General features: G+C 43.7%; 1 protein-coding gene across 3 annotated transcripts; it reads left to right on the top strand.

Moving 5' to 3' along the window:
- The first annotated feature begins 3,851 nt into the window (after nt 1-3,851).
- LOC120047812 (AP-2 complex subunit alpha-2) lies at nt 3,852-23,788 on the top strand. Of its 3 annotated transcripts, XM_038993353.1 has the most exons (22): nt 3,852-4,014; nt 5,327-5,395; nt 7,128-7,270; nt 7,461-7,654; nt 7,836-7,965; nt 8,240-8,341; nt 8,479-8,587; nt 8,738-8,888; nt 9,012-9,180; nt 9,343-9,480; nt 9,644-9,826; nt 11,727-11,824; nt 12,133-12,364; nt 12,760-12,933; nt 13,635-13,822; nt 15,341-15,423; nt 15,531-15,620; nt 15,763-15,886; nt 16,048-16,164; nt 17,715-17,784; nt 21,764-21,898; nt 22,046-23,788. In XM_038993353.1, exons 1-22 carry the CDS (start codon nt 3,948-3,950, stop codon nt 22,121-22,123), a joined length of 2,844 nt encoding a protein of 947 aa, XP_038849281.1. In that variant the 5' UTR covers nt 3,852-3,947; the 3' UTR covers nt 22,124-23,788. The 3 variants fall into 3 exon arrangements, with proteins under 3 accessions (XP_038849281.1, XP_038849285.1, XP_038849292.1); XM_038993357.1 differs by lacking the exons at nt 17,715-17,784; nt 22,046-23,788 and having other exon boundaries at nt 21,764-21,866; XM_038993364.1 differs by lacking the exons at nt 3,852-4,014; nt 5,327-5,395; nt 7,128-7,270 and having other exon boundaries at nt 7,546-7,654; nt 7,822-7,965.
- The last annotated feature ends 479 nt before the right edge of the window (nt 23,789-24,267 follow it).

Below are 24,267 nucleotides of genomic sequence, written 5' to 3'. Positions count from 1 at the left end.
TCACAAAATAGATGGCATCATGAGGATGGAAAATTATGTGGATATATTGAAGCAACATCTCAAGACATCAGTCAGGAAGTAAAAGCTTGGTCGCAAATGGGGTCTTCCAAATGGACAATGACCCCAAGCATACTTCCAAAGTTGTGGCAAATGGCTTAAGGACAACAAAGTCAAGGTATTGGAGTGGCCATCACAAAGCCCTGACCTCAATCCCATAGAATATTTGTGGGCAGAACTGAAAAAGCATGTATGAGCCTGGAGGCCTACAAACCTGACTCAGTTACACCAGCTCTGTCAGGAGGAATGGGCCAAAATTCACCCAACTTATTGTGGGAAGCTTGTGGAAGGCTACCTGGAACGTTTGACCCAAGTTCAACAATTTAAAGGCAATGCTACCAAATACTAATTGAGTGTATGTAAACTTCTGACCCACTGGGAATGTGATGAAAGAAATAAAAGCTGAAAAATCATTCTCTCTACAATTATTCTGACATTTCACATTCTTAAAATAAAGTGGTGATCCTAACTGACATAAGACAGGGAATTTTACTCGGATTAAATGTCACGAATTGTGAAAACTGAGTATAAATGTATTTGGCTAAGGTGTATGTAAACTTCCGACTTCAACTGTATACATTCGTATGCAATAATTGACTATCTAGAGAAAATCTGTATCAGTCACCTGGACAATATTTCCCTTCTACTGTAAGAGCTGCATCTTGTCTCGCCATAACTGTTTTCCATGAAAACAGTACAGCCATGGCTGAACCACGTGAAAGCAGGAAGACAGGTTTGATGCAGGAAGGCAGTGGGCAAACATGTGCAGTCAAGAGAGTGGACATGATGAGAAAATATGAATGCATGGTTCAATGGAAATTCAGGCTGTCAGGTCCACTTTGTGCAAGACATGGATCCACAGGATGAATGACAGCTAAAGGAAAGCTCTGGGGCAACAGTGAACGGGAAGTCAAATCATATTATCTGTATGGCCATGAACCTGACGGTGGGCGTTTGATTCAGTCTCTCTTCCGTCCATGCTTTAGGTAGAGGAACAGAGATAGGCCCTACCACTGTCTCTAATTTTAAGACAGCATCATCATTCATGATACTGTGCATGATAGAACTGCCCCCAGCCCCCACCCAAAGAGTTTGTGTTTGCATGCAACCATAGACTCTATATAACAACAAGCCTTTGCGAATTCCAAAAGTGGCGACAGCAGCACCACCATGTGAAGGACCAAGGAAACATTTTTTAAATCTCAACATGGGTACAAGTTTCACACATGATGAAACTGGTTAAAAATTCTCTCTCTGTACTGAATAGGCCTGCAAGATACGAAAGGGATAACTTGCACATAGATTGTAGTACCAAGCGGGCAAAATGACAGAATCCACACATGATAAAGTGACATGTATCTGTGTTTATCCATCAATTTGTTGTTGTTGTCTCTCTCTCTCTGTCTGTCTGTCTGCTAGATTATACTGACTAAAAGTATTTCTGAAACAGAATTCACCATGCATCATGTGGCGTTCAGCAGGTCAGCCACCAGGGGGAGACTCGTCAAGGACTGGTGACAGACGGAGTATACATCACGAGGCGATGGCTCCATCTGCTGGACGTGCCAGGTCTCGACGGGCTCTCCGGCCAGGACTAATTGGGGCTGATTGGGAGTTGGTGAGTAATCAAGGGCTGATTTCTCACCAGCTGTACAAGTCCCATAAAGCTGCCAGAAGAGCAGCACACAGGGAAGAGAGTGGGGGAAGAAAGGACACCCGTATAGTTGGGGGTGGTTGCAGAGGAAACAGGAGTGAGTTCAGTTTGTGATCCCCACAGGATACAACAAGACCCGGAGCCAAGAAGACGGTATCCCGGAGAGGGTCTCATCGTAGAGACATATTCTTTTCTTTTGAACTATTATTTTAATAAACACCTTTGAAACTGAGCTAATCCTACTCTGTCAGTGTCTGATCTGTGTAAACGTTTTGACCCAACCCCCTGGTCTGCCACAATCATTAACAACACCACTCACTGTACTTGAAATGAGTGGCCTACTGCACCACTTTTCACACCCTGGGAATCTTGGAGTTGGCTCATTCACTATAAAAATTCCTGTCCTCTGATGTTTACACATCCTGAGGTCTCTACTGGGCATGTCTCACTGAGGTAAAGACAGATTCAGGTTGGATCTTCGACAGATATTTGCCTGTAGTTTTCCTTACATTCACCAACAGCAGTTAGGGACTGTCAACATAGTGACAAATCAAATTTTTCAAATTTCAATAGCTCTTTAACCATTACTCCTAAAACTTTCAAAACTGCCATCAGGTTAGCTAGAACCATAGACATGCATTGCACACACTGTTTTGTTGGTTTACATCTCACACTATTTTAAATTATTTAAATTTGTCATTCAATAGCGCCTTGGTCATGTGACCCACACCTCAAACAAGGTTCATAATGTACACTCAGTGGGCCTACACATTGCACACCCTTTTGTCTGTCCATTTGCATCTCATGAGAATTTTTTAAAGATTCAAATTTCAATAGCTCCTTAGTCTTATGACCTACAGCCCTCAAACTACTTTCAGAATATCCACTGAGCAGCCTTCTATGTAGCACAACCTTTTGTTTGTCCATTTTCATCTCACAAGATTTTACATAAATGTTCAATGTTTTTCAATGTTTCTAATTTCAGTAGCTCCTTGGTCACGTGACCTACAACCCTCAAACTACTTTCAGAACATCCAGTCACTAGCCTTATATATTGCACACCCTTTAGTTCATCCATTTTCATCTCAGGTGACTTTACACACATTTTTCTATGTTTTTCATTGTTTTTAATTTCAATAGCTCTCTGCCTTCCCTTGGCGCGGGGTTCTTGGCCGGGAGGGTGGCTTCGGGTCCCGCCAAGCTCTGTTCCCCGCATCTCCATGTCGCCTGGGTTGCACCCGACCGGCTACACCCCCCCTTTTCCCATTAGGCACAGCCGCATGGTACACCTGTGCTGGCCGTGTCCGAAGGGGATCGGGGGTTGCTGGTGAACCGGGTCTTCCCGCCTCGGTATCCAACATCAAGCGCTTGGGTCTCGCCCAGGACCCTTGCGCGGCTCTGGGTACCTAGCCAACCGTTCTGCGTCCCGGCGCAGGCAGGGGTTTAATGTCTCCCCTCCCGTCGCTCCAGCGGTGGCGGAGCGCCCGGACGCTTTCATTTCAATCTCAAACCTTTTTGCTCAGTGAACTGTGGCCTTTCGTGGGTGGGGGAAAGAAAAAACTAATGGGTGTGCAATGTGTAGGCACACTGAGTGTACATTCTGAACCTTGTTTGAGGTCATTGGGTCACATGACCAAGGAGCTACTGAAATGAGAAAGTTTGAAAAATGTGTGTAAAAACATGTGAGATGAAAATTGACAAACCAAGGGGTGTGCAATATAGAAGGGTAGTCAGTGGACATTCTGAACCTTGTTTGAGTCCAGTAGGTGACATGACCAAGGAGCTATTGAAATGTTTAATTTTGAAAAATTCATGTAAAATCGAGTGAGATGAAAATTGACAACTAAAGGGCGTGCAATATAGAAGGGTAGTCAGTGGACATTCTGAAACTTGGTTGAGGTCAGTAGGTCACATGACCAAGGAGCTATTGAAATTCGAATGTAAAAAAAGGTTGTACTTTGTTTACGCTCCCTAACTAATTAAACTAGGAATACAAAATGCTGCTCATGTTTCCACATGTTTATTAGCTTTGGAAAGCGAATTCGTGTCCAAATCGTGAAAATAAGACATGTGCAATGTGCGCAATTTTTCCAACATCATGACACTTATTTGGAGTCTGTGGCTCAAGTGACCCCGCCTCTTTAACAAAAACTTACTCCCGAACAACTGAAATAAAGTGTATTTAAGGTCTGACTGCAGAGAATAGGCTAACAAATAAAATATCGCGTGGAACAAAATGCCTGCAGTCTCTAAAGGAGATGGAATGCGTGGCCTTGCTGTGTTTATATCGGACATTAGGAACTGTGAGTAGATGATGTTGACTTGCTGATTAGCAAGCTACAGTTCATTTGGGAGGAATGCAAGGCTAGGTGTGAAACAAGCTATCCCATGTATAGGCACACGCGCCCCATGTTTAACTAGTTAGGTACTTAATTAACAAAACAAAATAACGTGTGGGTAGTTCGTTAACTACCTAGTTACCTAGTAAATAGCTAACCTGCCAAAGCAGTTAACGGTAATGTAGCTAACAGAGTTAACAGTTAGCTAACAAACTAACGTTAGCCATTATAGCTAGCCAACGTTAGCTAGAGATTGAAGCAAAAATAGCCCGCAAAGGACGGTAGCTAACTATGTTTCCTAAACAAACGTCCAGTCTGTGAAATAAAGGTAAATAGCTAGCTACAGACAGCAAATGCAATCGTTTACTGTACTAGTTATACTTAACTAGCTGTTTTAATGTCACGCTAGGCTAGTTAGTTTAGCAAACTAGCCAATGGGCGTGGGTCACAGAGTCAGGAAATTAAAAAAATCATGGTGACATTCATCATTTTGGCTGGCTGGTGTTACACCGTTGTAGATTGATAATTTGCACATTTGGTGCTGGGTATATCTGTAATCTAGTAGCAAACTAGTTACCTCTACAAATGTTGACTAGCTAGCTAATTAAGATAAATTTTCTCTCTAGCAACTATCATCATGCTCTGTCTATGAATGAGTGCGTATTCCTCCGACAATAACAATACTAGTAGCTGGATTGCATATACTACCATCAAGAAACCCAACTGCAGTGCAGTGTTTTGTGGTGGTGGGACTGGGAACTTTCACCTAGACTAGAGCCATGGAAGTCTAAATGTGCTCTGTGAGCAAATTAGTCTATTTAGAGCACTAGTTTCCCTGCGTAAATCCATAGCAGAGACAGTGAAGGTTATCAACGTTCCATAACTTCAATGTAGGTGTGAATGAGGCATGCTACAGATACATGCAGAAAAACTGATCCTAAACCGTAGGTCTGGGTCTGATCCTCCCGACCCAGGTATGCTCTCCTGACCTAAATCCATGCCGTAATTTAGACATCTTACTTACTACTAAGACCATTCCTCCTGAAAGGTATCCAATTTATTTCCTGACCTCACCTCCCTAGGTTATGGTGCATAGGCACATCAATACACATACTTTGCAGAAAATAAAATAAACAATCAATAATTTAGCCCAGTCTGAGTACTGTGGTACAGCCAAACTGTTCCATTCCACAAGTGCTGTTCAGGCTTGCATACAGGTGCATATGGCCCATACAGGTGACATTGAACATATAACATGTTTTATTTTCCATTTCAGGTAAAAGTAAAGAAGCAGAGATCAAGAGAATTAACAAAGAGTTGGCCAACATCCGCTCAAAATTTAAAGGTAAGCCAAGCAAAATCCCTTTAAATCTAGGTGTGAACACACTTTGGTGTCTGATGGTTCCACATAAAGTTTGTGGACACTGACACTAGTCATTTAGCTTATTAACAGTGCCCTCACAGGAGATCACCATGCAGCTATGCTGAATGTCAGAAATGTTCTCTACCACTTGTTCCATCTAGCCTAAAATAAGTCAGCTGTTCCAAAGTGAAAATCGATATTGGCATCTCTAAAATCAGGTGACTTGTGTTTTGGTGGCTAGAAAACATGTAGGGCCTATCTGCAAAGTTGCTTTTGAGGGGCTTATGAGCCAGCTCATTTTTATCACGTAACAACACATTTGTATGGAAAGGCTTGCCTTCCAAACTGATGGAGTACTTAGGCTACCACTGAGGCAGGCTATTTGGTTAAAGAACGACTGCACCCAAAAAGCAACTTCTTATTTTAAAATGTATTCTAGTGTCAAAATGTATTACATTGCAAATAGGATACTTTTGGTCATAAAGTCAGTCTTGTCCTAAACTGAGATTTGCGAGATGATAGTAAAAAAATATGTCATGGAATGAAGGGTACTGTAACAGTTTTCTGTGGGTTGGGTTTATTTTAATCCTGCCCACAGCTGGCAGCACCCAAGTAGGCTAATCATCAATTTGGAGCACAGCTGCACATGACCCAATTGTAACACCCATGGTCAATTTATAAAATATTGTCCCATTTACATTGTATAATTTATTGATGGTCCCTAACTATCCCCAGAGATAGGCTATATTAAAGTTCAGTGAGGTAGGGAGAAGCTAAAGGGCTTAGCTGAACAGGGAGAGTTGTTGAGTCAACTGTTCTGTCAGGAAACTGAGGGGGGCACAGTAATCCTTTCCCTTGTTTCCCGGGGAACTTCCTGTGGAGCTCTACAGAAAATCTCTTTCTTGCTGTTCCTCTCTTCCTTTCTCCATACACACATTATTAAAGGTTTTATGATTGTGATGTAAACATGTTTATCTTACTTTGAACCAGATAATACTTAGTTTATGCAGAAAGTTCAGAAAATAGAAAATTATAGCCTTAGAGAAACTCCTTATGCATTGTCCAGCTAATCCTTAATGTAGAGCCCCTCCTAATCTCTCTCACGGGACATCGTCCCACACACAGTGGAGGTGGGGTTCCAGACAGGGGTGGGGGCTCCATTAAACTCCCACTTTCAGAATGCTGTTGCAGCTCTTCAAGCTATAATGTGCATTGGTCTGCGTTTGGAAGTGCACTTCCAGGTTTCCTGTAAGCGGCATTGGACTTTATTTATTTGTGCAATGTTCTGAATCCGTCATTATTTTCATTGCACAGCTGCACTCATTTAGCCTCCTACCATTTGCCCTCTTTCACCAAGGTGAAAAAAGTGCTGCACTCAGCTTCCTGTCTTGTGCTGCTGACTCACCCTCTCCTCAACTACAGTCAGTTGTGGGGTTGATTTAACTAGCAACATGGAATGTCGTACTTTTATCTATTCCTAAGTGGGTTTCACATTTTTCTTCCCAGAATAGGAGTGGTTAGCATGTTACTCTTTTAGGCCTCCGTGCTTCAGATTAAGATTCATTTTAAAAGGGAAGAACACTAAAGTTCCGTGCTCTCAAACACGTGATCAGTCATTTGTGACTTGGCTTGCCTTAAAAGTATTATTTCCTTCCAGTTTGTTCTGCTTCTAAATCTTCATAGTCATGACAACAACCTTTCTGTTTTGCTGCAGGAGACAAAGCACTAGATGGATACAGTAAGAAGAAATATGTGTGCAAGCTGCTTTTCATATTCCTTCTTGGCCATGACATCGACTTTGGCCACATGGAGGCAGTCAACCTGCTCAGTTCCAACAAGTACACAGAGAAACAAATTGTGAGTAGAGAAGCCGGTCTTTGAATTTGTTTGCATGACTGGGTGAGTGGATTAAGTTATGTATCTAATTGGACAAAACACTGTGTTAAACTTTGAGAATAGATTGTGTAATTATGTTAAACTATTATGATAACTTCCCTTTAATTCCTTTCAGGTTTGATAAACTGTTTGTTTCTATCCAACGCCACAGGGTTACCTGTTCATCTCAGTGCTGGTCAACTCAAACAGTGACCTCATCAGTCTTATCAACAATGCCATAAAGAATGACCTGTCCAGCAGGAATCCCACTTTCATGAACCTGGCCTTGCATTGCATTGCCAATGTGGGCAGCAGGGAGATGGCTGAGGCTTTTGCAGCTGAGGTGCCCCGCATCCTGGTGGCTGGGTAAGAAAGGGTAGTGGTGTGGAGCAGACTTAGCCTAATGACCGAGGTACCCTCTCTGTCAGTTTAACATTTGAGGCTGTAACTTTCAGTCAGTCAGGCCTCTTTGTAAAAAAACCTGAAGCTATGTACCAGTTAAGTGATGCTGATGTTCTGTCATAATTTGGCAGGGTTTGTCTTGCAGGGACACCATGGACAGTGTGAAACAGAGTGCTGCCCTGTGCCTACTGCGTCTCAACAGGACCTCTCCAGACCTAGTGCCCATGGGGGAGTGGACCACCCGGGTGGTTCATCTGCTCAATGACCAGCACCTGGTATGGACTGCCATGGGGTTATTATGAGAGGACTGTGGACCTTTGGTTTTAGTGAGGGAGATTTGGATCGGTGGGGTGTGGATGAGAGGATTCTTTCACCATGACCTGCTGTCTTCGTTGTTAGGGCTATGTTTGAGCCAAAATAATAGTTTGTGGGCGTAATGAGGAAAAACATTGCATGCAAAAAAATTATTGGATTGGTTTGTGTATAGTGTAATATAAATGATTAGCTGTTTGTGTGTAATGGCAGTTGTATTACTTCCCTTTTCCACAGGGTGTAGTGACTGCTGCCACCAGTTTGATTACCACACTGGCACAGAAGAGCCCAGAGGACTTCAAGACCTCTGTCTCCTTGGCTGTAGCCAGACTCAGCAGGGTAGGCATATGGCCGTGTGCAAGACTTTTATTTCTTTCATCAATATGACCATTCAATGTTATTATGACCCTTAGTTATTAGTCAGTTTGCTTGAGGCATAATGTGTTAGTCATGTCTCATGTCCTCCTGTTCTCTAGATCGTCTCCTCGGCCTCCACTGACCTGCAGGACTACACCTACTATTTTGTTGCAGCTCCCTGGCTTTCTGTCAAGCTCCTGCGTCTCTTACAGTGCTATCCTCCGCCTGGTAAGAAGCTGTGTGAGCATGATGACATGCGTGTGGGTGTTTGACTATATGAACATAATATTACTCAGAAAAGGTCTGTAGTGTTGCCGGGATGAACATAGTTGTGCTTTCATCTGTGGCCCCCTTCCTCCCCCTTTCTTGCCCTCTCAGAGGATGGTGCGATCCGGGGCCGTCTGACCGAGTGTCTGGAAACCATCCTGAACAAGGCCCAGGAGCCTCCCAAGTCGAAGAAGGTGCAGCACTCCAACGCTAAGAACGCTGTGCTGTTTGAGGCCATCAGTCTAATCATCCACCATGACAGGTCAGTCCCTCTCCCAGTTGCAGCAGCTACAGAAGACCAATGTATTCAAGAAATGCAGTTTGTATGTGTTTTGTTGGACTGTCCTGATGACAATGGCACCAATGTCTGTCTTTCTCTCCACAGCGAGCCCGCTCTGCTGGTACGGGCCTGTAACCAGCTGGGCCAGTTCCTCCAGCACCGGGAGACTAACCTGCGCTACCTGGCCCTGGAGAGCATGTGCACCCTAGCCAGCTCTGAGTTCTCCCATGAGGCTGTTAAGACACACATTGAGACGGTCATAAATGCCCTCAAAGTACGCAAACACATTTGTACCTGCATTCACAAGCTACATTTGCCAGTCCTAGTACTCAGTGTCTTCTTGAGTACATAGTGTATGTATGCCTGTCTGTTTTGTTCCTGTTAGTGTGACTCTGCCGTAGTCCTGATGTTTGTTTGACCTGGTTGAATCCTGCAGTCGGAGAGAGATGTCAGTGTGCGTCAGCGTGCTGTGGACCTGCTCTATGCCATGTGTGACCGCAGCAACGCCAAACAGATTGTAGCAGAGATGCTCAGCTACCTGGAGACGGCAGACTACTCCATCAGAGAGGAGATAGTGAGTTCTAGACCAGTATCTAATAATTTCACCAACCAAAAGTTTATGATTGCTTCATGTTTTAAATGCCACTGAGGTAATTTGGAGGAATACGTTCCACAGACCTAAATAAAAACATGAATGGCATTGTTTTTTGATCTGATAAGACTACCTCTCACCACAGGTGCTAAAGGTTGCCATCCTGGCAGAGAAGTATGCAGTTGACTACACCTGGTATGTTGACACCATCCTCAACCTGATCCGCTTCGCTGGGGACTATGTCAGTGACGAGGTCTGGTACCGCGTGATCCAGATCGTCATCAACAGAGATGAAGTGCAAGGTTATGCTGCCAAGACAGTGTTCGAGGTGCTTATTTTATTTTTGTGAATAATCTGTCTTTAACCGAGCCATGGGGGACTCATTGTAACCTAATGTTTGTCTGTCTGGATTGTTCTTTTACATTTTTTATTTTTTATATACCTTTATTTAACCAAGTAGGACAGTTGAGAACAAGTTCTCATTTACAACTGCGACCTGGTCAAAATAGAGCAGAGCAGTGCGACACAAATAACACAGTTACACATGGGATAAACAAACGTACAGTCAATAACACAATAGTTCTGATGTAGATGTGTTTCCTTAATCATATTAGTTTTAAGCAGCTCACTTCCGATGCTCATCACAGGCTCTGCCTGCTTGGATGTGACCTGTGAGTTCAGGGGGATGGAGAGCGTCATTCACTATTTACCACTAAAGCTGTCTTTGTCTTCTCAGGGAGGAAACTATGAGCCCGCCTTGTGCTTTGGTACAGCAATATAAGATTACTTGATTCTCCCTTCAGTCTCTCTGCTTGTGTCTGTCTCACTGTCTCACTGGCTGTCTCTCACTGCTGCTCCATCCCTCATCCCAGTTTTATGGATGTTTAGTCTTGAGCCCTCCCTCTCCAGTGTCTTTCCTCCTTCATTGCCCATGATCTCTACCACTGCATCCTCTGACATTAGATCCGTTGATGTCTACTGCACATATACATCCTTTCAGAACCAGTGATATGCCTTGTCATTTTTCCTTTAGTCAGTTCCACCATAGTTTCAGCTGTGTTTTTGTTTTATAGTTACATTTGTCCCCATGTTCAGACTTGCTACCCCACATGCTGGTCTGCCCAGATTGAATCTCAACTTTGACATACCCATCATGGGAATTCCATCATGTGTATGTTAAGATCTGCTGACTGATATGCTCTCAGCCCCGTATCAATCAAATGTATTTACAAAGCCCTTTTTACATCAGCCGATGTCACAAAGTGCTATACAGAAACCCAGCCTAAAACCCCAAACAGCAAGCAATGCAGATGTACTGTAGAAGCACGGAGGCTAGGAAAAACTCCCTAGGAAGAAACCTAGAGAGGAACCAGGCTATAAGGGGTGGCCAGTCCTCTTCTGGCTGTGCCGGTTGGAGATTATAACAGTACATGACCAAGATGTTCATAGATGACCAGCAGGGTCAAACAATAAAAATTAGTGGTTGTAGAGGGTGCAACAGGTCAGCACCTCAGGAGTAAATGTCAGTTGGCTTTTCATAGCCGATCATTCAGAGTTAGAGAGAGTTGAAAACAGCAGGTCCGGGACAGGTAGCACGTCCGGTGAAAAGGTCAGGGTTCCATAGCCGCATGCAGAACAGTTGAAACTGGAGCAGCATCATGACCAAGTGGACTGGGGACAGCAAGTAGTCATCAGGCCAGGTAATCCCGAGGCATGGTCCTAGGGCTGAGGTCTTCTGAGAGAATCAGAGGGAGCATACTTAAATTCACACAGGACACCGGATAAGTCAGGAGAAATACTTCAGATATAACAGACTGACCCTAGGGCATAGACAACAAGGGTGGTTCGTCGCTCCAGTGCCTTTCCCTTCACCTTTCACACCCCTGGGCCAGACTACACTCAATCATAGGACCTACTGAAGAGATGAGTCTTCAATAAAGACTTAAAGGTCAAGACCGAGTCTGCCTCTCTCACATGGATAGGCAGACCATTTCATAAAAATTGAGCTCTGTAGGAGAAAGCCCTGCCTCCAGCTGCTTGTTTAGAAATTCTAGGGACAGTAAGGAGGCCTACGTCTTGTGACTGTAGCGTACGTGTGTACGGAAGGATCAAATCGGAAAGCTGGGTAGGAGCAAGCCCATGTAATGCTTTGTAGGTTAGCAGTAAACCCACCCAGTCCAATCTATTATGCTATTTCATACATAACTCGGACTCTTTCCTTTCCACAGGCACTCCAGGCCCCAGCCTGCCATGAGAACCTGGTGAAGGTCGGAGGGTACATTCTTGGGGAGTTTGGGAACTTGATAGCAGGAGATTCAAGGTCAAGGTTAGTAACCAATCAATGCCATATATTTCAGTGATCCACTGTTATTCTCAGTTGGAGAGAGTGGAGGCTGCTGAGGGGAGGACGGTTCATAATAATGGGTGGAACGGAGTCAATGGAATGGTTTCAAACACGTGGTTTCCATGTGGTTGATTCCATTCCATTGACACCATTCCAGCAATTACGAGCTGTCCTCCCCTCAGCAGCCTCCATTGGTTGGAGAAATGTACAGTCAATGATATCCTTTGGAGCTGAGGACAGACATCACTCACTGTGTGTCATCCATTGTCCTTCTTGCTCTAACTCCTTAGTCCACTCATCCAGTTTGACCTGCTCCACTCCAAGTTTCACCTGTGCTCGGTGCCCACCCGGGCTTTGCTGCTCTCAGCCTACATCAAGTTCATCAACCTGTTCCCTGAGGTGAAGGGCACCATCCAGGAGGTGTTGCGCTCAGACAGCCAGCTCCGCAACGCAGACGTTGAGCTACAGCAGCGTGCTGTGGAGTACCTGCGCCTCAGCTGCATCGCCAGCACTGACATACTGGTCGGTGACATTCCACCCTGCCTTTGTGCCATTATAACCCTGATTGCATTTGTTAGGTAATTAAAAGTAGTAGTATGCTCCAGCTGGAGACATTACATTCTTTAAAAATTAACTAGCATAAAAAAAACAAAGCCTGAATGCTTATTTCCATTGTGGTCCTCTATGGCAGTGAGCTAGCAGTTGGACAAGATTGACACTTTTACATTTAATGCAATTAAAAACAACCGTTTTATATTACACTTAGCTGTTTGGTTTTTAGTTGTTCAGAATACAACCCACAGCAAATCTTTGTTGATTAGAAAGACTGTAATTCAGAAAAGGACACTGTAGAGCCTCCAGTTCCTCTACCCCAGGTCATGCTCTTCATTCTCCATTCATTCTGTGCTCCCCTCAAGGCCACAGTGTTGGAGGAGATGCCTCCCTTCCCTGAGAGGGAGTCCTCTATACTGGCCAAACTCAAGAGGAAGAAGGGACCAGGAAACCTGCATCTCGATTTGGATGAGAACCGCAAAGAACGCAGTGTCAATGGGGGTACTGCAGACCATAGCAGCACTACCTCAAATGCCAAGGTATTACTGTTGTCATGTGTTTACTTATTAGAGCCTCCTATTCCTCTCCTCTCAGATGAACATTTCCTATTTTTCTGTCCTGGTGTTTTCTGCTGTCTTTTCAGTAACTCTCCCCAGCTCTCTCGTTCTGTCCGGCTTTCACTGTTTCCTCCTCTGTTCATTAGAGCTCTCCTCTCTTGTTTGTTGGGGATCTTCTGGCCCCCGCCTCGACCGCACCCCCACCAACCGGCCACGTCCGGTCTCTTCCTACCTCCTGCAGACCCCCATGCCCCCCCAGGCCTCTGCTGTCCCTGTGCTGCTCTCTGCTGGGCCCCTCTTTCAGGTTCTGGATGCTCATGCGGGATTTTTCACTTGTCACTTCCCTAACCTTAATACACTGTCCTAACAACATCATGTAATCTGATCTGCTTACGGAATAAAGACAATTCCAGATGCTAAGATGACGCATTGCTTTTGTGGGAGCTTGATTACTTAGCAGTATATATTCTTAGGTTTTTACAGTTTATTTATTTTTTATTGTTGAGTCCTTAGTATAGTCCTAATAATTATAGATCCTCCTAAAGAGGTTTGTTTTGTTTTGCATGGTGTGTGTGTGTTGCACTGCTCTGTGCTTTCATTAGCGTAAGACCAATTGGAGCGGTTGATTGGTTCAGATCCTGAACTTCCGAAGTGAAGTAATTGTGACCGTTACCTCTCCTAAGGTGGCCGTGTCCCCGACTCCCTCCACAGACCTGCTTGGCCTGGGCAGCACCATCGCCACTCAAAACTCTGCCCCTCCTGCCTCCAAGGTGGCAAGCCTGCTGGTGGATGTCTTCTCTGGAAACATAGCAGCCTTTCCTGTAGAGACACCAGTGGCAGTGGGGCCTGTTGCAGATGAGAACTTCTCCAGGTAAGAAAGACTGTCAGTGGGTCAAATATCAGAGGGTGGGAGGGGCTTTTTAACTGTATTGATCTGTCATGGAGCTTACTAAAACCTGGTGTGAATGTGCTCCTCTCGCCCTTTACATTCTCGCTGTGCATCTCACTCATGGCTTCAGTTTCCTGCCGAATACTCCACAAGTAGCATATACCAACGCCACTCTGCCCACTGTAGAGGAACCTGAAGACAAGTAAGAGATGTCATCAGTGGAGTCTGTTCAAAACACTTGCATGCTCACAGCAGATTGCGCTGGTGAAAGGGACATTAGTTACATCCCTACTGTATGCTGTGGGACTCTTGGCGTCTTGGTTGGAATCCAATCCTGGGAGTCAAATTTGATTATCTTCATCAGATGACACTCATAGGACTTCATGTTACACAATACATGCATGTTTTGTTTGATAAAGTTCATATTTATAACAAAAAAATCTGAGTTTACATTGGCGCGTTACATTCACTAGTTCCAAAAACATCAAGTGATTTTGCATAGCCACATCGTTTCAACAGAAATACTCATCATAAATGTAGATGATAATACAAGTTATACACATGGAATTATAGATATACCTCTCCTTAATGCAACCGCTGTGTCAGATTTCAAAAAAACTTTACGGAAAAAGCAAATCATGCAATAATCTGAGACGGAGCTCAGAACAATAGCCAAATTAGCCGCCATGTTGGGGTCAACAGAAACCAGAAAATACATGATAAATGTTTCCTTACCTTTGAACTTCATCAGAATGCAGTCCTAGGAATCCCAGGTCCACAATAAATGCTTGATTTGTTCGATAATGTCCGTTATTTAAGTCCAATTAGCTACTTTGGTTAGCGCGTTTGGTAAACAATTCAAAAGACACAAAGCGCGTCCACTATAACGTGACAATGTCCAAAAGTTCCATAACAGTCAGTAGAAACATGTCAAACGATGTACTGAATCAATCTTTAGAATGTTGTTAACATCTTGAATAACGTTCCAACCGGAGAATTAGATTGACTTCAGATGAGCGGTGGAACGGAGGTCCTCCCCATGTGAATGCGCATGGTGAGCTCGTGGCAGTGATTACTCATTCCTGTCTCCTTCGGCCCCCCTTCACATTAGAGTCATCAGACAAAGTTCTATTGACTGTTGACATCTAGTGGAAGCCGTAGGAAGTGAAAACTCATCAATATCTCGCTGTAATTTCAATGAGAGCTTGGTTGAAAATCTGCCACCTCAGAAAAAATTCAAACAGGAATTGGAACTTCTCAGGTTTTTGCCTGCCATATGAGTTCTGTTATACTCACAGACATAATTCAAACAGTTTTAGAAACTTCAGAGTGTTTTCTATCCAATATGAATAATAATATGCATATATTAGCATCTGGGACTGAGGAGCAGGCAGTTTACTATGTGCACCTTTCATCCAAGCTACTCAATACTGCCCCTGCAGCCATAAGAAGTTAAGCCCAAGATACTAGATATGAGATGCTTGCCCCATTCCCTTCCAGGTTTGTTTGCAAGAACAATGGTGTCCTGTACGAGAACCAGCTCCTCCAGATCGGACTGAAGTCTGAATTCAGACAGAATCTAGGTGAGTAGGCCTCAGCAAAAATACATATGCACCTAAGTGTGATTATGATCATGGTTTGACCCTTAGATCTTAGGGTTTAAATAAGTCTCTTTTTTTCCAACATACAGGTCGGATGTATGTGTTCTTTGGTAACAAGACATCAACCCAGTTCATGAATTTCGCTGCCTCTGTGGTCTGCCAAGATACTCTGCAGGCTCATATCCTTTACTAGATGCTATTATGTCATTTTCAAAAATAATTTCCGTATGCTGTTTTAATAAATCCCTCCCAGTGTATATTATTTATTGTCTAGGGGTGGCCATTTACTGCTCCCTATTGTGCCCTTAACTGTTTCCCTACAACTGAATGTCCATGCCAAGCCTGCAGACCCCACTGTGGACGGGGGTGCACAACTCCAGCAGATACTCAACATTGAGTGTGTGTCTGACTTTGTGGATGCACCAGTGCTCAACATTCAGTTTAGGTAAGAACTTATTTTCCTCCTTTTATATGCATTTCAGAGTGTGTGTTTCAGGGCGCAACTATTTGCTAGATTGGTGATATATGTTTGCATGAACGTTGTTGGAAATGCTACTGTATCGGTTTCCCAGTTATTTAGTGTTTTACTCCTGTTTCTACACACAGGTACGGGGGAACTCTCCAGAACATTGCTGTTAAACTGCCTATTACTTTAAACAAGTTCTTCCAGCCTACAGAGATGACATCGCAGGACTTCTTTCAGCGCTGGAAACAACTTGGAGCGTAAGGAAACATATCTCTGCTATATACTTGGTCATATTTAATTTTTTAAATTTAACTTGGCAAGTCAGTTAAGAACAAATTCTTATTTACAATGATGGCCTAGGAACAGTGGGTTAACTTTCTTGTTCAGGGGCAGAACAACATATTTTTACCTTGTCAGCTCGGGGATTCGATCCACCAACCTTTCAGTTACTGGCCCAACGCTCTAACCACTAGGTTACCTGCCGCCCCAAAAAATATGTCCATATATCACAACATGTTTTTCTCTCTTTTGATATGGACACAATATTCCCCTCTGACAATGTGCCAGTTTACTCTTCCTTGTATTCCGAGGACACAAAAGGGTTAATTCATTCAGATTGGCCTGATGTGTAAATAGTGTGTACTGTCTCCCACTGTATATTTAAATGTGAAGGAAATGCCAACAGAATAGGTATACAGTGTCTTGTGAAATTGTTCCATTAGAGCTTGAGCAACATTGCCAAGATAAATAGATCAATGTTTCCCTAGGAGTGTGTAAAGTCTGTGGTGACCAATGAATAATTCACCGGTATTCCAGAAAGCACTTCTACCAAATATTGATTTATGTTGGTGGTATAGGTCAGTGTAATGCATTAGACTAAGATGTATTTTAATTAAATGCAACTAAATGTGAAAATTGTGCATTGATGTCAACATGTTCACATGGAAATACATTTGTATCTATTTTCCATCATTCAGCAACAAGGTGAAACTTAGTGTAGTTACACATCCTTAACAGCTGAGGTTAAAGCTGCTAGTGACTGCTAGCTGCTAGCCACTAAAATGGCGCCGGAAGAAATGGCAGCAGTTTTACGGGCGCCCAACCAATTGTGCTATTATGTGTTTTTTTCCCCGCGTTATTTTTAACTTATTTTGTACATAATGTTTCTGCAACCGTATCTTACGGCAAAAAAGAGCTTCTGGATATCAGAACAGCGATCACTCACCTCGGATTAGACAAAGATTTTTTTATTCAACAGACGAGGCGCACAAGACATTCTCCAAACACCCGGCAGGGCCGACATCCCTGTTATTTGCAAGAGGAAGCATTGTGTGCCGCCCCCCACAACCCCTCTTTTTACGCTGCTGCTACTCTGTTTATCATATATGCATAGTCACTTTAACTATACATTCATGTACATACTACCTCAATTGGGCGACCAACCAGTGCTCCTGCACATTGGCTAACCGGGCTATCTGCATTGTCCCACCCGCCAACCCCTCTTTTACGCTACTGCTACTCTCTGTTCATCATATATGCATAGTCACTTTAACCATATCTACATGTACATACTACCTCAATCAGCCTGACTAACCGGTGTCTGTATGTAGCCTCGCTAATTTTATAGCCTCGCTACTGTATAAAGCCTATCTTTTTACTGTTATTTCTTTACCTACCTATTGTTCACCTAATACCTTTTTTGCACTATTGGTTAGAGCCTGTAAGTAAGCATTTCACTGTAAAGACCTGTTGTGTTCAGTGCAGGTGACAAATAAACTTTGATTTGACTGACTTTCTCTACCCACAGCCCTCAGCAAGAGGTACAAAATATTTTCAAAGCAAGGCATTCCATGGACACAGAGGTTACCAAAGCCAAGGTGAGATCCCTTTATGATTAGAATTGATATGGAGATTTTGCCTTGACTTGTTGGTTGCCTAGTAGCAGCACATCAGCCTTTTCTTTATTCAAAATGTATACCTGATCAGTATATATTTTTTGTTGATAGAAATGTTTTAGGCTGGGTTTCTGTACAGCACTTTGTGCCATTGGCTGCTGTGAAAAGGGCTTTTTAAATCATCAAATTTTATTTGTCACATACACATGGTTAGCAGATGTTAATGCGAGTGTTGTGAAATGCTTGTGCTTCTAGTTCCGACCATGCAGTAATATCTAACAATTTCACAACTACCTTATACACACAAGTGTAAAGGAATGAAAAAGAATATGTACATAAAAATATATCGATGGCCGAACGGCATAGGCAAGATGCAGTAGATGGTATAGAGTACAGTATATACACTGCTCAAAAAAATAAAGGGAACACTTAAACAACACAATGTAACTCCAAGTCAATCACACTTCTGTGAAATCAAACTGTCCACTTAGGAAGCAACACTGATTGACAATAAATTTCACATGCTGTTGTGCAAATGGAATAGACAAAAGGTGGAAATTATAGGCAATTAGCAAGACACCCCCAATAAAGGAGTGGTTCTGCAGGTGGTGACCACAGACCACTTCTCAGTTCCTATGCTTCCTGGCTGATGTTTTGGTCACTTTTGAATTCTGGCGGTGCTTTCACTGTAGTGGTAGCATGAGACGGAGTCTACAACCCACACAAGTGGCTCAGGTAGTGCAGCTCATCCAGGATGGCACATCAATGCGAGCTGTGGCAAGAAGGTTTGCTGTGTCTGTCAGCGTAGTGTCCAGAGCATGGAGGCGCTACCAGGAGACAGGCCAGTACATCAGGAGACGTGGAGGAGGCCGTAGGAGGGCAACAACCCAGCAGCAGGACCGCTACCTCCGCCTTTGTGCAAGGAGGAGCACTGCCAGAGCCCTGCAAAATGACCTCCAGCAGGCCACAAATGTGCATGTGTCTGCTCAAACGTTCAGAAACAGACTCCATGAGGGTGGTATGAGGGCCCGACGTCCACAGGTGGGGATTGTGCTTACAGCCCAACACCGTGCAGGACGTTTGGCATTTGCCAGAGAACACCAAGATTGGCAAATTCGCCACTGGCGCCCTGTGCTCTTCACAGATGAAAGCAGGTTCACACTGAGCACATGTGACAGACGTGACAGAGTCTGGAGACGCCGTGGAGAACGTTCTGCTGCCTGCAACATCCTCCAGCATGACCGGTTTGGCGGTGGGTCAGTCATGGTGTGGGGTGGCATTTCTTTGTGGGGCCGCACAGCCCTCCATGTGCTCGCCAGAGGTAGCCTGACTGCCATTAGGTACCGAGATGAGATCCTCAGAGCACTTGTGAGACCATATGCTGACACATGCACATTTGTGGCCTGCTGGAGGTCATTTTGCAGGGCTCTGGCAGTGTTCCTCCTTGCACAAAGGCGGAGGTAGCGGTCCTGCTGCTGGGTTGTTGCCCTCATACGGCCTCCTCCACGTCTCCTGATGTACTGGCCTGTCTCCTGGTAGCGCCTCCATGCTCTGGACACTACGCTGACAGACAAAGCAAACCTTCTTGCCACAGCTCGCATTGATGTGCCATCCTGGATGAGCTGCACTACCTGAGCCACTTGTGTGGGTTGTAGACTCCGTCTCATGCTACCACTAGAGTGAGCGCACCGCCAGCATTAAAAAATGACCAAAACATCAGCCAGGAAGCATAGGAACTGAGAAGTGGTCTGTGGTCACCACCTGCAGAATCACTCCATTTTTGGGGGTGTCTTGCTAATTGCCTATAATTTCCACCTTTTGTCTATTCCATTTGCACAACAGCATGTGAAATTTATTGTCAATCAGTGTTGCTTCCTAAGTGGACAGTTTGATTTCACAGAAGTGTGATTGACTTGGAGTTACATTGTGTTGTTTAAGTGTTCCCTTTATTTTTTTGAGCAGTGTACATATGAGATGAGTAATGTACGGTATGTAAACATTATATAAAGTGGCATTGTTTAAAGTGGCTAGTGATACATTTACATCCAATTTTTTATTATTGAAGTGGCTAGAGATTTGAGTCAGTATGTTGGCAGCAGCCACTCAATGTTAGTGATGGCTGTTCAACAGTCTGATGGCCTTGAGATAGAAGCTGTTTTTCAGTCACTCGGTCCCAGCTTTGATGCACCTGTAGTGACCTCGCCTTCTGGATGATAGCGGGGTGAACAGGCAGTGGCTCGGGTGGTTGTTGTCCTTGATGATCTTTTTGGCCTTCCTGTGACATCAGGTGGTGTAGGTGTCCTGGAGGGCAGGTAGTTTGCCCCCAGTGATGCGTTGTGCAGACCTCACTACCCTCTGGAGAGCCTTACGGTTGTGGGTGGAGCAGTTGCCGTACCAGGCGGTGATACAGCCCGACGGGATGCTCTCGATTGTGCATCTGTAAAAGTTTGTTTTTGGTAACAAGCCGAATTTCTTCATCCTCCTGAGGTTGAAGAGGCGCTGCTGCGCCTTCTTCACCACGCTGTCTATGTGGGTGGACCATTTCAGTTTGTCCGTTATGTGTACGCCGAAGAACTTAACTTTCCACCTTCTCCACTACTGTCCCGTCGATGTGGATAGGGGGCTGCTCCCTCTGCTGTTTCCTGAAGTCCATGATCATCTCCTTTGTTTTGTTGACATTGAGTGGGAGGTTATTTTCCTGGCACCACACTCCGAGGGCCCTCACCTCCTCCCTGTAGGCCGTCTCGTCGTTGTTGGGAATCAAGCCTACCACTGTAGTGTCGTCTGCGAACTTGATGATTGAGTTGGAGGCGTGCATGGCCACGCAGTCATGGGTGACGGAGTACAGGAAAGGGCTGAGAACGCACCCTTGTGGGGCCCAAGTGTTGAGGATCAGCAAAGTGGAGATGTTGTTTCCTACCCTCACCACCTGGGTACGGCCCGTCAGGAAGTCCAAGACCCAGTTGCACAGGGCGGGGTCGAGACCCAGGGTCTCAAGCTAATGACGAGTTTGGAGGATACTATGGTGTTAAATGCTGAGCTGTAATCGATGAACATTCTTACATAGGTATTCCTCTTGTCCAGATGGGTTAGGGAAGTGTGATTGCGATTGCATCGTCTGTGGACCTATTGGGGCGTTAAGCAAATTGGTGACACCATAGGAAGCAGCACTACTCTGGATGGTTCTGACTTAAAATATTTGATTGATTGAAAGACGAAAGTGAAGAAACTGCATAAAGGTCACCCTGACTTCACTAGCAATACTATGTAACATGCTGACCACACCTCCTGCGTGTCATGGACTCTACAAGGTGTTGAGCGTTGCAAAAACAATGTGCAAGCGCGCGTCAACGAGCATCTGCGTAGCTAGGCGCTAAAATTGAACTTGGTTCTATTTTTGATGCTTGACGCGCTGCAAGTCCCGCCTGTCCCATCATTGGTTTTCAGGAGCATAAACACACGTGGGTGATTGAAAGCTGAACTGAGGTCCACACTAGTCCAGTTGGTGGTAATGCACCTTAAAGTTGGTTGCCAACCACCATATAAAGTCCACAGAAGAAGACTGAAGGAGGAGCGATTACTAGAAACTAACTAGGTTTCTCCTTTTATCTGTGGATGAATTGTCTGAGTAGAGGACACACAATTTTGTGTGACTCAAAATTCTACAAAGATCCAGGAAAAAAAGAACCTTGTGTAATTTCATGTAAAATAACAATATCCCAGGACAAGCTAGCTAGCTAAATGTCCATGAATGTTTAATGTGTTTTGACCTGTTCCCAAATTAATATAGTTGGTTCGGAGTTCATTTTGATATTTCAACCTGCCTGTCCTGCTCGCGTCTGGCGTGAGTTGACAAATCAAATGCGCGCAATGATGCATGTGTGCGCTCAGTCTAGTCAGCATGTTGGGCTGTGTTGTCGATAGTCTTAACCTTGATCTGGTGTCTGTTTTTGTTTTCCAGATAATGGGGTTTGGTGCTGCTTTGCTGGATGGCGTAGATCCAAACCCCTCCAACTTTGTGGGCGCTGGTGTCATCCATACAAAGACCACCCAGGTTGGCTGCCTCTTGAGACTGGAGCCTAATACTCAAGCACAAGTATGTAGCCCTCACCTCCCTCCAGTGAGAATTACTCTCCACCCCAGGACCCTGTCACAAACTCTTTCTTAAATGGTGGTTGAAAGGAGTTTTCAATATCCAGACAATGTATTTGACCCACCTATTTAACCCTTTCTTCTTTTGCAGATGTACCGCTTAACACTAAGGACAAGCAGAGATACTGTGTCACAGCGCCTGTGTGAGCTGCTCTCAGAACAATTCTGAACTGTTTCCAGATCAGGTCTTCTTACCTGGTATACCACAGAGCTGTACAAGCTCCCCCTGCCACTTGTGAAGACACCACATGGTTCATAACAAACAGGTCACACTTATCCTTCCCGTCTGTCTCATTTAAATTGGAATTGATGCAGTGTACAGTGTAAATTCTTTTTTATATTTGACGTATTATAAAAGTACTGTATATCAAATGACTTTTTCACTCACTTTACTAATATTTCACTGCGTTAAATCTGCCTTATGTCCATGTGTGCACAGAATATTTACGGATGTGCTTTTGTTGTGGAAAAGGCTTAGTCCTCTCCCTGTACTTTAAAGACATATTGACTGGAAAATTGGAATTCTGGGGGACTGGCAAGAAAATGCCTTAATTGTCTGACCCTCTTCTCCAACTGAGTAATGATAGTCCATAGATGTGCCTATTTTGTGTTTCAGATCCAGGGTTACAGTTACACAAGCATACATGAAAAGATGTCGTCTTATTTTAGTTCTAAGGACGGCAGCAGTCTTCTTTGCTCTTGTCTTACCTGGAAACAAGCCCTGTCCCTGAACACATCATGACCATATTGCAAACACTAGCCATTGTGTTTTTTTTGTTTTGTTTGTGTATGGAGGTGAGAATTTAAATTGCAGCGGTCATTATGTAGATATTTCCGGCTGGTCTTAACAGTCAGGTAAAGGGACTGTTATGAGAAATCATCTTCTTGTTAGTAGTGTGTGCTTATGTTAAACAAACCACTAAGGAATTAAGTGCTGTCATTATATTCAGATATGCATACAATTGTGTGTCCAACCAAAGTTATCTGTCCCAATCAGGGGGTTATTGGTATCTAATATGTCTCTAGAACATGTTTGTATCTAATGAAATCATTTTTTTGTTTGTTCATTAGACACTGGCTGGAATACGGTTTTAACCAATCAAAATTAGACCCACCCGTTGTATAATCATAGATATTACACAACCATACCAGCATCCGTCACCACTACGGAACCCTTCTAGAACAAAGGCTGGAAGTCTTCTATGTATTATTTATTTCATTGGTTAATAGGCTATTTACACAGTTGGCTAAGATTTTAGGTTGTTGATAGTGTACCATCATAACATTCACCAGATTATTTTATATTTTTGCAATTTAAATGGTAGAGTGCAATATATAATACATGCAGCCATTAGGTATGCATAACTCAGTTTCTTCTATATGCCAGAGAGAGCACTTTTTTATGCTCATAATATAGGTGGTCGGTGTGTTAAACTTAAACAAGACATTCAATTACAAACTGGACATGTTGATGGTTTCGATGATTATCAGAATTACGAATGTATTCTTGTTAATGGGGTATAGGACCCTAAACTTATCCGTGATGGCAAAACAGAAATCTTTCCTGCAGCACATAGTGGTTTATTATCTCTTGGCCTCTAGCGAGTACTCTTCACACAGCAGTTGAATGATGGTTCAGGAGAGGAGCTGAGTTTCAGGGTTAGTCCTATGCTTGTACACTTGGAAAATGTTTAATGGAACTTGACTAACAGTGGAATATGTGATGGCCACAACTAGTTATGTGATGTGTAGGGAGGAGCAGTTTTGTTTTATGCATAGATATTTACCCTGAATCAATATAATTCCGATTAAATTACGACGTAACTGGGCAAAATGTCTTTGAGTGTAACTTTGTTGTTACCCTACTATTACCATGTTATTAGCACTTAATCCTGTGCTGGAATGTAAAACCATACTGATTTTGTTATTATGTTTAGTATGTTTCACCATTATATTTCAAATGGGATCTATAGTACTGGAATTTGGTTATAGAAAATGCAATGTAATATTGAAGGAAATAAAAACATGAAGGAATTTTCTAGAATCACCAACACCGGAGAGGTATACTACATAGCAGGCTCAATGAGTTGGCCAGCTAACTTTGATAAAACAACTGAAATGACTATTGAAAGCAAAGCTTAAATATGTGTTTTTGAATAAATTAGACCATGCCCATGTCAAACTTATCTTTCCAAAAAATAAGAATGTAGTTCAGAATATGTTGGCTGGCTAACTCATTGATCCTGCTTTGTAGTAAACCCCTCAGGATAACTTAAGCCCCAGCCGGACCTATGTGTGGTTCCTCCCTGGTCG

This window comes from Salvelinus namaycush, chromosome 1 (genome assembly GCF_016432855.1).
Source record: "Salvelinus namaycush isolate Seneca chromosome 1, SaNama_1.0, whole genome shotgun sequence".
NCBI classification, from domain to species: Eukaryota; Metazoa; Chordata; class Actinopteri; order Salmoniformes; family Salmonidae; genus Salvelinus; species Salvelinus namaycush.
The sequence above is the reverse complement of the archived record's forward strand: the minus strand, read 5'-3'. Positions and strand labels throughout refer to the sequence as shown.

Coding starts and splice junctions, on each gene's coding strand:
- LOC120047812 (XM_038993353.1), top strand. CDS start 3,948: ATGCCTGCAGTCTCTAAAGGAGATGGAATGCGTGGCCTTGCTGTGTTT. Junction 9,181..9,342: donor CGGTCATAAATGCCCTCAAA/GTACGCAAACAC, acceptor TGAATCCTGCAG/TCGGAGAGAGATGTCAGTGT. Junction 13,823..15,340: donor GCAGATGAGAACTTCTCCAG/GTAAGAAAGACT, acceptor ATTCCCTTCCAG/GTTTGTTTGCAAGAACAATG.